The sequence below is a fragment of the Meriones unguiculatus genome, chromosome 19 (genome assembly GCF_030254825.1).
Source record: "Meriones unguiculatus strain TT.TT164.6M chromosome 19, Bangor_MerUng_6.1, whole genome shotgun sequence".
NCBI lineage: Eukaryota > Metazoa > Chordata > Mammalia > Rodentia > Muridae > Meriones > Meriones unguiculatus.
This window is the reverse complement of record NC_083366.1, coordinates 12108307-12125435: the sequence shown is the minus strand read 5'-3', so window position 1 is coordinate 12125435 and position 17129 is coordinate 12108307. Positions and strand designations below refer to the sequence as shown.

Here is a 17129-nt window from a genome sequence, read left to right as displayed (position 1 = left end):
GGCAGATACGGAGCAGTGTCTCCGAGATGAGAAGCAAAAAGCTTGGTAAAACACCAACAAAATGTGACCGGATGAAGAGATGCTGCCTACCAGTCCTAGGTCTCCCAAGAACACAGAAATACTGGGTTATTAGTGTAATTTTACTTACTAGTGGTTTTAGTGCATAACAGAACATTTTAAGAGGGTCTTGTTTGGATGATTCTTGCATGTTTTTGTAGTTAGGGGATGGAATTCAGGACCTTGTGCCTAAGAGGCAAGAGTTCTGTCTGCACTAAGCCACACACAGCTCCAGCTCTTGATATTTGGAGATAGGCTCCTTCTGCCGCCACAGCTCACATCAAGCCAGCATCAAGGGGAGTGTCCTGCCTCTGCCACCCAAGTGCAGGGATTACACGCATGAACTAGCCAAGTTCACCTGAGATTTTTTTCTTAACTTTCTTGAGGTACAGTTATTCACAGTAAACTGCATTATTTTGTTAATCATTTAGAGATGCCAAATTTGTCTTTATTTAAAGAGATTTTGTCTGTTTTATGAGTACCCTTTCTTCTAGAAAATTTGCAGTATTTTTTTCTGTAATTTTCTAGTTACTTCTCATTTACTCTCAGCAAGTTATTATTTCTCTGAAATGCGATACAAAAATGTTGAAATACCTCACACAAGCCACAATAAATCAGTTTCACAAAGTCAAACAAGCAACAAAGAGGAGATTAATTATGAAACTCTATCTACAGATAGTCAGCTGCATAAACACGGTGATCTCATTCTGATCATATCGACTAGGCATAATTGCTTTTAGACATCATAAAAAGACACCTGTGGATGCATGATTATGAATAATGAGATGTTTTTCATGACAAAAATTTCCTCAATTTTGTACTTATATTGCATAAAATTTTTTTCTAACTGTGCCAAACAGCAGAGTACATATAATTTACTCATATTTATTTATAGACATGTATATTCACTGGGGACCGTGAAAACTGGAGCTTGGAACACAGCAGTGAACATGGTAGCTAATAACCCTGTCTTGTGGACACTGTATGGCTTGACTGTGAATTCTCACATAGTCACATAACAAAGATAAACCTCAGAAGCCTTTTGTACAAGGATGAGTTTAGTCATCCAAAAGAACAACTGGAAGACTCTGATCCTAGGCAAAACATGGTGGCTACCTCCTCAAGGCCCAGTCAATATAGGTCTGATACCCCCAGTGTCTCAGCTCATTCACTGAAAAGTCAGGAGGAGTGGAGGGCTGGAAGAGCGTATCATTGATGATACAAACCCTCTTCTTAGGGAGCCACACTGCATTCAAAATTACTTTTGTGAGGGACTGGGGATGTATCTCAGTGGTAACATCCTTATCAATCATGGGCACGGTCCTGGGTTGAGCTTCCAGCAGGTGAAATATAAAATTAGAAGAACTGTTTTCTCTGACATTTCCATCACCATACATATTGTATATGCCGTACCATAACACACTAGCTTTAAAACTGTTCCTTCACTACTCCAGGTTATAAGGCCAAGCAATCCTTACTCACCACTGGGAACATGTGGAAAATGTTCTCTCGAATGAGGATTTGACTCTTGCTTTCCACCTCGTAGCTAATGTTAGTCCCCACTGGAGTGTTGTTCTGGGAAACCACGAAGTTTTGAACAGCATCACAACAGGATGTCAGTTTTGCTCTACAATGGATGAGAATGAAAGTAAGCAGATTAACACGATGACGAAGGGAACAAGGACATGGCAGTGGATGCAGCAAAAGGGCATCTGGGCTGTTGACTTTCAAAGCAAGTCAGGCACCGGCGTGACGGGCTTCCTCTGCAGCCTGGATGGGAGCATGGTCACAAAATGTGCACACCTCAGGTTATAGCCCATTTTATAGCAGGTAACAGTCAGCTACACAACAGCTACAAAGATTAAAAACCTCCCTGCCATGAGACTGCCACGACAAATAAAGAAATGAGAGAATCCATCGGAGTAGCCTCCTTAGCTGCAATGCTCTGTGAGGCTTCCATCACCCAAAAGAGACTCTGCTCCAAGGAAATAACAAGGGGAAGGAGCCACTTCACATATCTTTAGTACAGCACATTGTTATGATTGTATTTTTAATTATTTTATGTTTATACATGTGGGAGTTTTGTTTTATTTGCATGTATGCTTGGACACCACCTGAGTGCGGTCCTTGCAGAGGCCAGAGGAGGGTGTCAGATCCCCAGGAACTGAAGTTAGAGATGGTTGTGAGTCACCACGTGGGGGCTGAGAATTAAACCTGCTAAAGCAGACAGTGCTCTTAAGCACAGGGTCATCTCTTTTTTTTTTTCTTTTTTTCTTTTTATTAATTACAGTTTATTCACTTTGTATCCCCCCTGTACCTCCCTACCTCCTTCCCTTCCAATCCCACCCTCCCTCTTCCCCACCCATGTTCCTCTCCCTGTCCACTGAAAAGGGAGGTCCTCCTCTCCTTCCCTCTGATCCTAGTCTATCAGGTCTCATCAGGAGTGGCTGCATTGTCTTCCTCTGTGGCATGGTAAGGCTGCTCCCCCCTCACTGGGAGGTGATCAAAGAGCAGGCCAATCAGTTCATGTCAGAGACAGTCAGGGTCATCTCTTTAGCCCCAGTTTGAACTGCATTTTATCACGAGTTGCTATTGTTAATTCGTACTGTGTTGATCTTATAAACTAAACATATATGTGTACAATATTCCATATACACATACATAATATACATAAACAATGTATCTATATACACGTATATTCTATGTATCCTATGTATGCTTAATAAGTACTATGTATATATACTGTATGTTCCATTTATAGGTACATATATATTATATATATTATACAAATTCTATACATTTACTATTTATACACACATAACATACATACATATTAGTCACATATGTATATGATAATAGATGTAAGACCCAGCACTATCTGGGATTTCAGAAAGCCATGGGTGGAGATGGAGGTTCTGTAATGGATTTCTCAGAGATAATGGAAGAAAATAGTATACAATTGTATTGTAATAGACCTGCCTGAGCTCCTCCTCCAAACCCACCGCTATGCCCTTTAGACTTGGCCTTGTGGTGAGGACTCAGGGTTCTCTTAGTTCTTTTTCATGGACCTGTTCAGCCATTCTTCTAGCCCATCTCCATTCCTTTGTGACTCCCTGCCAACCTGAAGGTCTACAAAGATCCCACAGCAGCCACCCTTGGCTACGACTGAGAATAAAACATCCATCAAGGTGAGACCAGATAGCTACATCAAGATATACCACAAGCATCACAACCCCAGATGCCCAGAACCCAGGGCAAAACCACAAAAATGAATAGCCAAGACAGTATGCCAACCTCAGAAACATACTAGCTGAGTGTGATGGCTGTGGGTAGAGAGCAATCCTGCAGGTTGGTGGGGAGTCACAAAGGAATGGAGATGAATGGCTGAAAGAGGCTGCAGGAAGAAACAGGGGAACAAAGAGGCCTATTGTAATAGCCTAGAGAAAAGCAAGTCAGCTGAGGCACACACAAGCAGTTCAAAAGAGCAATTATGAGTACGTTCAATGACTTTAAATAGGATATGATTAATGCATTAATGAAGTTCAAGAAAACACAGGTGAATGAGATAATGGAAACAATTCAAGACATGAAAGTATAATTTAACAATTGTTTTGTAATCATTATTAAAAAACTGTTGAGTAGTATTACAGTTGCCTAAGCAATAATGTATAACCATTTTTTAGAACAATCAATAAGTACAGTGATTTTTCTTTTTTTAATTTTTTATTTAACTTTTATTAATTACACTTTATTCATTTTGTATCCCCCCATAAGCCCCTCCCTCCTCCCCTCCCGGTCCCACCCTCCCCCCTTTCTGCATGCATGCCCCTCCCCGAGTCCACTGATAGGGGAGGTCCTCCTCTCCTTCTTTCTGATCTTAGTCTATCAGTTCTCATCAGAAGTGGCTGCATTGTCAGGGTTCTAGGATATCTCCATGAATAGTCCTTGGTTGGAGTATGAGTCTCTGGGAAGTTCCCTGTGTTCAAATTTCCTGTTGCTCTCCTTGCGGAGTTCCTGTCCTCTCCAGCTCTTACTATTTCCTACTTCTTACATAAAATTCCATTCACTCTGCCCGACAGTTGGACATCAGGCTCAGCATCTGCTTTGACAGTCTGCAGGGCAGAGGCTTTCAGAGGCCCTCTGTGGCAGGTTCTGAGGTTGTTTCCTGTTTTCTTCTTCTGGCTTTCAGAGGCCCTCTGTAGTAGGTTCCTAGGTTGTTTCCTGTTTTCTTCTTCTTCTGATGTCCATCCTCTTTGGCTTTCTGGATGGGGATTGAACATTTTAGTTAGGGTCCTCTCTTTTGCTTAGTTTGTTTAGATGTACAGATTTTAGTGGGTTTATTCTGTGTTGTATGTTTATATGAGTGAGTATATACTGTGTGTGTCTTTTTGTTTTTGGGACAACTCACTCAGGATGATCCTTTCCAGGTCCCACCATTTACCTGCAAATTTCATGATTTCCTTATTTTTCATTGCTGAGTAATACTCCATTGTATAGATGTACCACAGTTTCTGCATCCATTCTTCAGTTGAGGGGCATCTGGGCTGTTTCCAGCTTCTGGCTATTACAAATAAAGCTGCTACAAACATGGTTGAGCAAATGTCCTTTTTGTGTACTTGAGCCTCTTTTGGATATATGCCTAGGAGTGGTATGGCTGAATCTTGAGGAAGCACTATTCCTAGTTGTCTGAGAAAGTGCCAGATTGATTTCCAGAGTGGTTGTACAAGTTTACATTCCCACCAGCAGTGGAGAAGGGTTCCTCTTTTTCCACAACCTCTCCAGCATGTGTTGTCACTTGAGTTTTTGATCTTGGCCATTCTCATGGGTGTAAGGTGAAATCTCAGGGTTGTTTTGATTTGCATTTCCCTAATGGCTAATGAGGTTGAGCATTTCTTTAAGCACTTCTCTGCCATTTGATATTCCTCTACAGAGAATTCTCTGTTTAGCTCTGTTCCCCCCTTTTTAAGTGGATTACTTGGTTTGCTGCTTTTCAGCTTCTTTAGTTCTTTATATATGCTGGATATGAGTCCTCTGTCAGATAAAGGGTTGGTGATGATTCTTTCCCAATCTGTAGGCAGTTGCTTTGTTTTGATGACGGTGTCCTTTGTTTTATAGAAGCTTTTCAGTTTCATGAGGTCCCATTTATTGATAGTTGCTCTTAGAGCCTGTGCTGTTGGTGTTCTGTTCAGGAAGTTGTCTCCTGTACCAATGAGTTCTAGGCTGTTCCCCACTTTTTTTTCTAACTGATTTAATGTGTCTGGTTTTATGTTGAGGTCTTTGATCCACTTGGACTTCAGTATTGTGCAGGGTGATAAGTATGATCTATTTTCATATTTCTACATGTAGACATCCAGTTAGACCAGCACCATTTGTTGAAGATGCTATCTTTTTTCCATTGTATGGTTTTGGCATCTTTGTCAAAAATCAGGTGTCCATAAGTGTGTGGGTTTACTTCTGGGTCTTCTGTTCGGTTCCATTGATCCACCATTCTGTTTCTATGCAGTGATTTTTAAGGGGAACAAATTGAAGGTGGCCATTCCTAATAGAAATCTCAGAAAGATGTCAGTTACTATACAATGCATTTAGAAGTCCTGGTTATTAAAATACAGGCCAATGTAAATAATAACTTATATTTTGTTGTGTAATTCATCAGGGATGTAGATGCCAAAGCATCTCTTAATAGTTAATCATTCTAGGGTTTAATTAACTTTAAAGTCAGGAGATGCGTCTATTGATACAACTAAGCTATCTCCTTGCTTAGGTCTGTTTTCTCTGTTCATTTTCTTAGACATTCTTGAAGTAGCTGAACATAGTAACCAGCCATCTGATTAACCTTTCAACCTTGCAAGAGTCTGCACAATTTCCCTTCCTTTTGTATTTTCTAAATATAACTCATTTTTCATTATTTTCATCATCTCATCACTGTTTAAGCTTGTCCATTTCTTATATTGCTTATGAAATATGTATGCAGTTGGAACCCTGCAGTACAGAAAAGGCAGTGTCTGAACAGTGGGAACTGGTTGTGGGGAGAGTCATTTCCAATCCCACAGCTTTATTCTAGGGTCTTGGTTCTGACGGGCACACTTTTCAGACACATTCCTACTGAATTTTGTGTTTTTGAAGTAACACAGTGCTCTACTTCTTTGTGCTCATTTAAAATTCCATCCTCCTGAATTTCAGTAGTTCTCAGGGTATGGGAAGTAAAGGTAATGTCATTTGTACCCACGGTCAAGGCTTTCTACAGCACTCATCAGGTAGCTTGCTTCATAATAACATTGCTCTCTTCTTAGTCAGCACCTTTATTACTTTCCATCTTTCTGTTTCTTAGGATCTACCATTTCTAAAAGGTACTTCATAGAGATAAACAAACCAAAGAAAAAAATTCACAAACAAAATAATAAAAACAAAGGAAATAAAAATACAATACTAAGTAGTTTTTAATTACAAACTTAATTTGATAACAATTTCTTTGTCACTCTGCAAATTCAAAACTTCCTATGAGCTTATCACTTTAAATGTCTCTTTAATCCAGTATCCTAGGAAAGGGCAACATAATGAATTCTCATTTACTTGTTACAAATAATTAAAAAAAAAGATATTCAGTGCTTATAAGAACACTTACAAAACCAAAGACACCAACCAGGTTTCCTCATTAGTGCTTTTTTATATTAATAGGTATTTCTGGAATTATACTATGTGTATTATAATAACATTTTAAACTTACAAGAAAGGTGAACAATGGACACTTGAGTAACCACCAACTATATTCTACAATTAACTCTTTATCTGAACTGTAGATCTCTTTATGACTCCACTCTCAACACCTTCCATCCCCAGTGGCAAACCCTCCTGCTTTTGACTCCCGGATGCTGGTTTTACAGGCTTCAGACACTAATTTCGCTACTACAGGATTCAAGCTTTGTATATGCAAAGTATCCAGAGGTAACACAAAACTAAGCTGCTTGTAATCACCAAGGAATCCAGAGAACAAACAAGCAAAACAAAACAACTGTTATTCCATTCCAGTCCCTCTAAAATAAAAGCCAGTCCTGATCAGGGGTGACGAGGTCAACCATGCACCACAATGATATAGGCTTGCTGATTCTTCCCTTCTTGTGGAAAGTGGGGACACATTAAGAAATGGAGAAGACTGCTGATGTTAATTAGGACACTTGCCATTTTGGGGCAACTGACCATCTGCTGTGAGACGCTCCCCAGTCTTCGACAGTAAATAACAAGGTTCATGAACTACACACCAGTAAAGTCCTGTGCATTTTCAGACACACACTATCCTACTCAATTCCCACAACTGAGAGTGTGGTATACAACTTTATTATACCCATTGGAGACGTAGGAAAACTGGGGTTGAGATGTAAGTGTGCCACACACTCTGGCTTAGCCCTGTAATTCCAGCACTAAGTCACAGCAGGAGGTCAAACAGTTTCAGCCTGTGCTATGTGGCTGGTCTGAGGCCAGCAAGGGGCTACACATTAAAAGCTTCAAGTGGAAAAGGGAAGAAAAGAGGGAGAGAAGAAGGGAACACCAAGAAATGCCGATTGCAAACAGCTGATGCATTTCATGATAGTCTCTCCAGTCTGTCAGTATACTTTAAAGAGAAATGCTGCCTCTGTAAGCCTCCTTGGTTAAGTCTCTTCTTTGGGGACATGTTTCAAAATGTTACCATGATAAAACAGGTACTCAAAATCATGCTGCAAGCAACACACCTTATTGCCTACCTATCCTCAAACTCTCTGTATATAATTCAGTGGCTTGTAGGAAACCAGTATTGTCACTGTGCCCTAAATTCTTGCTGGGTCTCACCGACAGCCACTTCCTCCACACAAAATTAAAAGAAAAGAGAGCATGCTGCAGCATCCCTGGAGTACATGAGCTTCCAGACCTAAGGAGAGGTGATGTGTGTCTCAGTAGAGCTTAGCTTCTAAGGGGTAGGATGTCCCAGCAGAACCCAAACTAGCATGTTTAGTCTTGATCCTTAAAGATTAATCTGAAAATGTGCAAACTTATCTTCGCTTTCCAGTAGGCCTCATAAATAGACTTGAGAAAAGAAAGTGTGTCTTCAAGGTGGTTGAAATGTCTTTTTTTCTTTTCCACCCTATTTCCTTCCCTTTTATTTTATTTTATTAAGTTATTTCTTTCTTTCTTTTCTTTTTTATTTTTGGTTTATTTTATTGGTATGGAGCTTCAAGGAAAATTCTTCAGTTCTATGAGAAAAATGCTTCTTGGGTTTTCCATGAAATGCTAATCACTCCTTAAGGCTGACAGTGGGCAGGACACTGCTGGACAGCCTGCATGCTAATGACCTTCCAGCCTGGGCCCAGGCTCCCAGGTACCCTTCTGTTTATTTCTCAGTGAGATTCCCTAATGAGATGTGGGCCACTTAGGACCAGAGGAAGGCTGCAGGCTCCTTCTAGGTCTCACATTTCTAGGATTCATTTCTTCTCTTTTAATTGAAGGAGTCTTAAAGCATAAGGATCCACACGAATGCAGAAGACTTGCAATTTACCATTCTAACCTTCGCTAACTAACAATCCAGTTCCATTTTGCTCCCACCGAGGGCAAGCGATCCTCCACTTGCCTCTCTTCCTGTTTATTCTCATTACTATTTCATTTCAAAAAAGGATTTATTTTTTAATCTATGATCTGTGTGCGCGCGCGCTACTTGTGCTTACAGAGGCTAGAAGACGACGCTGATCTCCTGGAACTGGAGTTACAGAAGGTTGTGACTTGCCATGTGGAAACTGGAAGCCACACTTGGGTCCTGTGCGAGAGCAGTAAGACCCCTCAACTGCTGAGCAGCCTCTCCAGCCCGTCTTTTGATTTCTTTAACTTTATAATGAGCAGGAATCTATTTGATGCCCATTTCCTGTTGCCTCCCCCACCTTGCTATACAACATACAGTTCACGGACTGCCCAATGATACTCGCTGATGGCATTTCAGCAAATGCGTGCAGCAGTCTCACCCTGTCCTAACGCTTTGTGCGACATTTAAGCGCAACAGAGACCCGACAAAGTGTGGACGGTTAGTACTGTTTTTACAGATGTGGACAAACGCCCAAAGTGAAGGAAGTCACGAATCATGTTCATTCGGTCTTGCATCTTGATCATTCCTTCACTTTTTCATTCATTCGCAGATATTTAGTACCCATTAAATTATGAGTACTATGAGAGGTTGTCATACATTGGTGAATAAAACATCAGTGTCTCTGCCTTTATGATGTTCCGGAACTATTAAGGAGAATTACAAGGATGCATTCGTTGTAAGGTACTAAATGACAAAGCCAATAATAAAACCTATATTCTGCACCACACTGCTACCTATTATGGTGTGCAGTGCTCCTCAGAGAGGAACAGTTGAAAATTCATGAGTATACTTTTTTCCTCGTCTAAACTACTGTGACTCAATAGACGGTTCTAGAATCCCCAACTTCATGTTTGGCAGCACCTCCTAACAATAAAGAGAACCACATGGACTCAAAGGTCTTTCTTACTTCAGTTCATGCCACATACAGCATGCATTAAACCCCTGCTTGGCCTCTACACACAAGCCTCGTGGCTCAGGATTTGGAGGTGGCAGGGAGAGACGGGACGGGACGGGATGGGGCTGTGTGTCTTACGTGGGTCTATGCGTGCAGTGGTGAGGGATGAGATACAGGGAAGGTAGGAGAAAGGAATAATTTAGCCATGGTGGCTGACACTAAGTGGCCTCTGGGGCCAGTTTGAGAAGGCTGAAGACTGGCAGGTTTTGTTTATTTGCTTGTTTGTTTTTAACTAACTTGTCTTGCTGTAAATCAGCATTGTAGACCATTACCAAACTTAAATGTTGCCTTAAACTATATAATCAAAGGAACACTGGCTAGGAAGAGAGGGATAGACACCTTCCACAGTGATGAACCATGGTTGCTGTGTCAAGTCTGTGTGGAAGCCTTTCTTTCAAAGGCACGTTAGTAAAGCCCTATCTGGAGAGAGTAGGGTGAAATCCAAGACAAGTGAATTAGCCATATCCACACTGAAGACACAATAACTTTAATGTTTGAAAGACTTTAATATGAGGGAAGAATTAATGAAACCATGAAACTTCAAAGTACAGAATGAGGAATGTTGGACTTGAGTGCCTGAATCCCCCAAAATGTGTCCATTGGAGCTATGGGCCTCCATATGATGGTATCAGGAGAAGGAGTCTTTGGACAGTGACAATGGATAGATAAGGCCATGAGGACGGAGCCATAAGAATGTGAAGTTGGCTTCCTGTGCCAACCAGAGAAAGGATCTAATCTGACACTAACAGAACTGTGCTGGTACCTGATCTTGGACTACCAGCTTCTAGAATTGTGAGGGATAAATGCTGTCCAAACTACCCAGATTGTGGTATTTTGTGACAGCTGCTAGTGCTGATTAAAACAAGGATCAGTGCACAGCAACAATTCATCACATGTTTTACTGGGCAGCCAGCAGGTAATATTCAAAGTCAAAGGTCATGGGAATTAGAACTAACAATTATTAAAAACAAGCATGGATAAAACATGGCCTGCCTTCTGGGAGCTTGCTTACATAACGGGAGCTTTAATTAGTATGTTGATAGCGTCTGACATAATAAAGATTGAGGTGAGAAGGCCTGATGCTAGGAGCACATGGGAAGAGTTCCAGATTAGTGGGGCTTGCAAGAGAATTTATAAAGGCATGGGGACCATCCAGTAGATCAGAGCCCCCAGTAAACTCTTGTTGAACTAACAGCCTATGCTTGAAAACAGTATTTTGTTTTATCAGAGGACAGAAAGCAGCAGGTGACCAGAGAAAGGAAGTGAGTAGCAGGCTACTACAAGAAAATGTTCTAATCAGATTATTTCATTTTCAGTTGTTTTTTGTTTGTTTGTTGGCTTGCTTTTTGTGGAACCTGCATTCTGATTTCCATAAGGATGGATGCGTTAACATTTTCACCAGCAGTGATGTAACCAAGCTAAGCCACTCCTGGAAATACAACAAAAGGAGCCTAAGTCAGCATGCTACAGAGATAATAGCGCATCTGTGTTTATTGCAGCACCACTAACAATAGCCAAGTTGGAAGCAACGTAGATATCCACCATCTAGTGAATGGATACAGAAAATGTGTTATACAAACACAGTAGAGTTTTATTCACAAAGAAGAAAGGAATTGTGCCATTTGCAGGAATATGGATGACACTGGGTATTGTTGTAGTAAGCAAGATAAGCCAGATCCAGAAAAACCAAATCGTGTTTTTTCTTTCCAATGTGGAGCCTGCAACCTGTGTGTACATATGCTACATGTGCATAGATAGACATCCATATGTATGCCATGGGATAGAAGTGGAAAAGAAAGAGGACTAGCAGGAGTGATGGCAGAAGATTAATGGAAACTGAAAAGAGAGGACATATAAGAGCAAACAAGAATGCCTTCATGACTCCCATCACTTTGCCCAATGTCATATCTAATAAAAAGTTTTCAGGGGTGGGTTAGAGAGATGGAACAGTAGTCAAGAGCACTGACTGCTCTTCCAGAGGACCAGAATTTGGTTCCCAGCACCTTCCATAACTCCAACTCCTTGGGATCTGACACCCTTTCTGACCTCGGTGGGCATCATGCTTTTGCTCACACATATGTCTGTGGGAACCATGAATGCACATGGTACACTGACATAAATGTGAGCAAAATACATATAAAATATGTCTTTTAAAAAAGTTTTTCAAATCTTAGCTGGCTTAGGGCTCAGGGTACAGGCAAGTGGCTTAAGGTACAAAAGAGAGAAGAGACAGATTTGAAATACATTTACTGAGCTCAGAAAGCAAACAGAAGGGGTAAAGGCTGCTAGTGGACAAGGCAAATGTTGAGTGACAGGTGGTCTTCTAGACTCTCTCTAAAGACAGGTAGAATCCATTCATTTCACAAATACTTACCAACAGCATCTCCCATACATGGGCTGCTCTGGCCAGTGAACATGTCAAGCCTCTTCCTGACTCATATCTTGCACCAGCCACAGTACAATTTGGATGAAAACAAAAATGGGAAGAGCCCCAGAGCAGAGCAATGGAGGTGATGAATGGTTTGTTAACTATGGTTAGTTGGAAAGGTTAGTCAAATGAGCAATCTATGTTTTTCTCTCCAAAGGGTCACAGAACCACAGGGAAGAAAATCAATAGATGTTTGTGTAAGCAAAGAACAATTTGATTCTCTCCCCCAGGAGTCATAGAGAATACTGTATTCATAAGCTTAATAAATTTTTGAAAAGGTAATAGAAAATACCTTAATGAATTCAGAAGGTTTTTATTTGGGTTGTTAAATATTCTGCTAAGGGCAGACAATGGGTAGAGCAAACTAAAACAATAGAGAAACCAAGATAGGACAAAGAAATGGATGGGCATAGCACAAGGCAGAACAGAAAAAAGAAGAGCCTTGGAAAAGGTTAGAGAAAGAAAGTACCAGGAAAAGCAGAGATATAAAAGCAGCGGGTAAAAGACAGTCACACACAGAAACGAGAGATATGTGACACATGAAATAGAGATGCAAACATGCACAGAACCTCAGCTCTACACAGGGAAAACCATCTACAGACAGAAGGGCAAGAAGAGACCCAGCAGACAGCCACACAAGAACAGGAAGAGCAGGAACATAAGCCCGAGGCTCCTGTACATAAATAAATAATAATAGCAAATACAAACACAGAATCCCTCCAAGCATTTACCATGTTAACTTATTTAATCCTTAAAACAGCCCAGAAGGGAACATTGTTCTAATCACTTGTTTCTCCAGTTTTCAGGTAAGTCGAGTTGGAAGTGACATGACTTGCCTGAGGTCACGAAGCAAGCCTGACTAGGATTTGAACCCAGGTGGCCTCGCTGATGTCATCACACTCTCCCCTCTCCCTCAGATGGACAAATAAAACCACAGCAAAAACAAACATACAAAGAGAAAATCGACAAACAGTCCACCTGGCTACTGTCGCAAGACATGAATCACTTTGATTTCATGAGAAAAATAGACCTTGAGAATTTTGGAAACAGTTATTAAATATTTTTTTAATATGAGATTTAATACTTAAGCAGATGACTTGAGGTTAAATAAACTAAAACCAGAACAACATGTGAATTAAAAATGTATGTTAAAAAAGACAAGGACAGAGAGGGTTCTAAGGAGTAGATAGATTAGAACCATATTAAGGGTAGGAAACCACTAACATTTTTGAAATTGCATTGAAATAGGCAATGACCAGTGATAGCCAGAGTCAAGCCTGGGTTTCCAGCTCAAATCCCTGAGAAGTATAAACTCCGGGGAAGATCCAAACAAGAGAGAGAAGCCAGGGATGCTCCTAGCCCTGCAGTTGCATGACTGTCCCTTGCTTTTTCCCAAACTGCTGTTAACTGTGACTTACCTGACTGAGGAAAGGCAAGCCTCAAAGTACAGAACCAACGAAGGTAAATGTTGAGATGCACTTCAGTGTTCAGATAGAACAAAGGCATCACTGCCATTGTTGCATAGTGTGAAGGGGATGAAAAGAAGTCATTTGTGGCCTGCAGATCTTCATAGCTCTTCCAAATCCAGTGCCCCAGTTCTTACCCCAGGTGTGTAGCAGACCACTACCGCAGCTTCCGCTGTCTCTTTCCCCCCATCTCCAGCAGATCACAAAAATCTTCTCCTCCAGCATTCCTCCCTACTCCTCTTGTTATCCCAGCTCCACTACCCAGCAGGCCTTCCTTAGGAACCCATAGGCCACACAGACCGGTGAAGCAGGTAGGGTAGCTTTAGTTCTTCACTTGCCTTCCTTTCCCCCAAATACAATTCTATAGGCTCATCCCCAGCTCAGTAGTAGACTACCTGCTGTGGCCTCTCCTTGCTCTCTGGCCCATTCCCAAAGGACTAAGTAGATCCTGATGAAACATTCTGCTTTCCTCTCTCCTGTGTACCTTATCAATCCTCCCTAGCCTATCCTCATTCCTAAGCATCAGCTCCCAATACCTAGAGACACATTGTAATTAGAAGCCTCAATAACCACCCCAAGAAGGATCTCAGAAGTGTTCCCTATTAGGTAACACACAGCCACGAAACTAGGAAGGGCAACATAAAACAAGGAACAAAATACCCACACAACAAAGCAAGACCAGATATCAGCACCTAGAATTAAAATCATTCCAAACCAAGATGCCAGTGTAAAAAATATAATCAGTAAGAGCCAGGGCAATATGTCCCCACTAGAGCCTAACAACACTACTGTCGCAGGCTCAGAGAAATGCAGCATAGCTGAAACAAAAGGCAAGGACCTTAAAATAACTCTTATAAATATAATAGAGGTCCTTAAAGAAGAGATGAACAAAGCCCCTAAAGAAATCTAGGTAGAAAGAAATAAATAAAGCAGTTCAAGACCTGACAGTGGAGGCAGAATCAATAAAGACCTAAACTGAGAGGAATCAGGAAATGAAAAACTTAGGAACTTGAACTGGAATTTCAGAGTCAAGATTCATCATCAGAATACAAAAGATGGAAGAAAGAATATCAGACTGAAGACACAATAGAAGAAATGGATACCTTGGTCAAGGAAAATGTTAAATCTAGAAAATTGCAGATACAAAACATCCAGGAAATCTGGGACACTATGAAGGATCAACTCTATGAATAATAGGAATAGAAGAAAGAAAAGAAACCCAGGTCAAAGGCACAGAAAATATTTTCAACAAAATCATAGAAAAGAATTTTCTTAACATAGAAAAGGAGATGCCCAATCAAGATACAAGAAGCACAAGGAACACCAAATAGAATGATCCAGAAAAGAAATTTTCCTTGATACATAATAATAAAAACATTAAGCATACAGAACAAAGAAAGAATACTAAGCTTCAAAGAAAAAAGATCAAGTAACATGTAAAGGCAGACCTATAGTAATAACATCTAACTTCTCAATGAGACTCTAAAAGTCAGAAGGGTCTGGACAGATGATCTACAGATTCTTAGAGACCACAGGTGCCATCCCAGAATCCTATAGCTAGCAAAATTTTCAATTATAATAGATGGAGAAAGACATCTAAAGACATCCAAGATAAAGCCAAATTTAAGCAGTATTTATTTACAAATCCAGCCCTACAGAAGCTTCTAGAAGGAAAACCTCTAACTAAAAAAGGTTAACTACATTTAAGAAAATAATTCCAGACCAGCAAAGTCAAAGAAAAGGGAAGCACTCTCATACACAGACTACCCCCACCCCCACCCTAACAACAACAAAATAACAGGAATCAACACTCAATTGATATCCCTCAATATCAATTGTCTCAATCCCCCAATTAAAAGACACAGATTAATAGAATAGGTGTGAAAACTCTTCTGTGTATCCAGGAAGCACACTGTAACGTCAAGGAAAGATATCACTACACAATAAGAGGCTAGAAAAAGATATTTCAGCCAAATGGTCCTAAGAAGCAAGCTGTTACAGCCATTTTAACATCTGACAAAACAGACTTCAAACCAAAACTAATCAGAAGAAATAGGCAAGGACACTACATATGCATCAAAAGAAAAATTCACGAAGAGGACATTACATTTCTTAACATCTATGTCCCAAATACAAGAGCACCTATATAAAAAGAAACACTACTGCAGTTTAAATTACATATTGACTTTCATACTGATAGTGGAAAACTTCAATATCTCATTCTCACCAGCAGTTATCAGACAGAACAAAACTGAAATAGAAGCATGCTGGAACTAACTGATATTATAAATCAAATATACCTAACACATTTATAGAACACTCCACCCAAACACAGAAGACTATATCTTCCTCTCAGTACCTCATGGAACTTTCTCCAATATTAGCCACATAGTCAAATAGGCACAAAGCAAATCTCAACAGATGTGAGAAAACTGAACTAACACCCTACAGACTATCTGCATGCCACAGATGAAATCTGGTAATCAGCACCAACAGAAACAGCAGAAGGCTTACGAACTAGTAGAAACTGAACAAATCTCTATGGAATGATAAATGGGTCAAGACAGAAATTAATAAATAAATGAAAGACGTTCTAGAATTGAATTGAAATGAATATGCAACATATACAAACTTATGGGACAGAATGAAAGCAAGCTCATAAATGTAAGGCCTACATAAAAAACAAACCAGGACCAACACATACAAACTCTCAGAGGCTGAGGCAGCATTCACAGGACCTGCATACTGAACCAGATGAGGTTCTAGAGCTGAAAGAAAAAGATACAGAGATATGAAAAGATGGAGATATAGCCCATCCCTAACTCAGACACTATCTCCAATTGATAACCACTTAAAAATGAAAAATTTGTTTTCTCCAAGGGATTCTCCCAGGGGACACAAGCTATTCTTAAGGGTAGATCACACGCAGCAGTAGATGATCATCAGAATACAAATCCAAGGGCATCCTTGGGGCTTCCTTGTCTCATAATGTCATCTCAGCACTTTTTAAAAAATTTTATTATATTTATCTATTTTTTAACTCTAAGGGCTTTGCATATATATATATATATATTATGGCTTCTGGTTTTGTGTTTTTATGGGATTACTGAGTGTATGAATTAGTGGGTCTCTGCATCTATATTTATTTCTTGTACCTTTTCTTGGGCTCTTTTCCTTCTGTTTGTCTATTAAGATTTGTATGGCTTTATTTTATCTTATTATATTTTGCTTTATTATTATCCATTAGATGCCTGTGGATATAGATGGGAGGAGGAACTAGGGCCAGTAGAGGGAGAGAAAACTGTAACCAGAAGATACTGTATGGGAAAAAAATATTTTCAATGTAAGATATAAAGAAGTCATTTGTGCTGAACTCTTGTTGACAGTGTTCATAGTTTTACTTAGCGGGATGTTTTTAGGGAAGGAAAAGAATAACTAAGAAACATTTTATTGCCTTTGTCACTGTTTTGCAGCCCCGGACCAGCACCATATGAGATCCTGAATGAAATCCTGTCCTATGAAGAATTTAATTATTTTAATGCTGACACCAACAAGCTTCTCTGCCAAGCATTCTTAAAACATATTCTTTCTCTCTCTCCTTCTCTCTCTCTCCTTCTCTCT

General features: G+C 40.1%; 1 protein-coding gene across 1 annotated transcript in view; it reads right to left on the bottom strand.

Annotated features, from left to right (window-relative positions):
• St8sia6 (ST8 alpha-N-acetyl-neuraminide alpha-2,8-sialyltransferase 6) overlaps positions 1-17129 on the bottom strand; it is a 121306-nt gene that overhangs the window by 9182 nt on the left and 94995 nt on the right. Inside the window, exon 5 of the mRNA XM_060372489.1 lies at positions 1540-1684. Coding sequence (XP_060228472.1) covers positions 1540-1684 — 145 coding nt within the window. The remainder of the gene's footprint in view (positions 1-1539; positions 1685-17129) is intronic.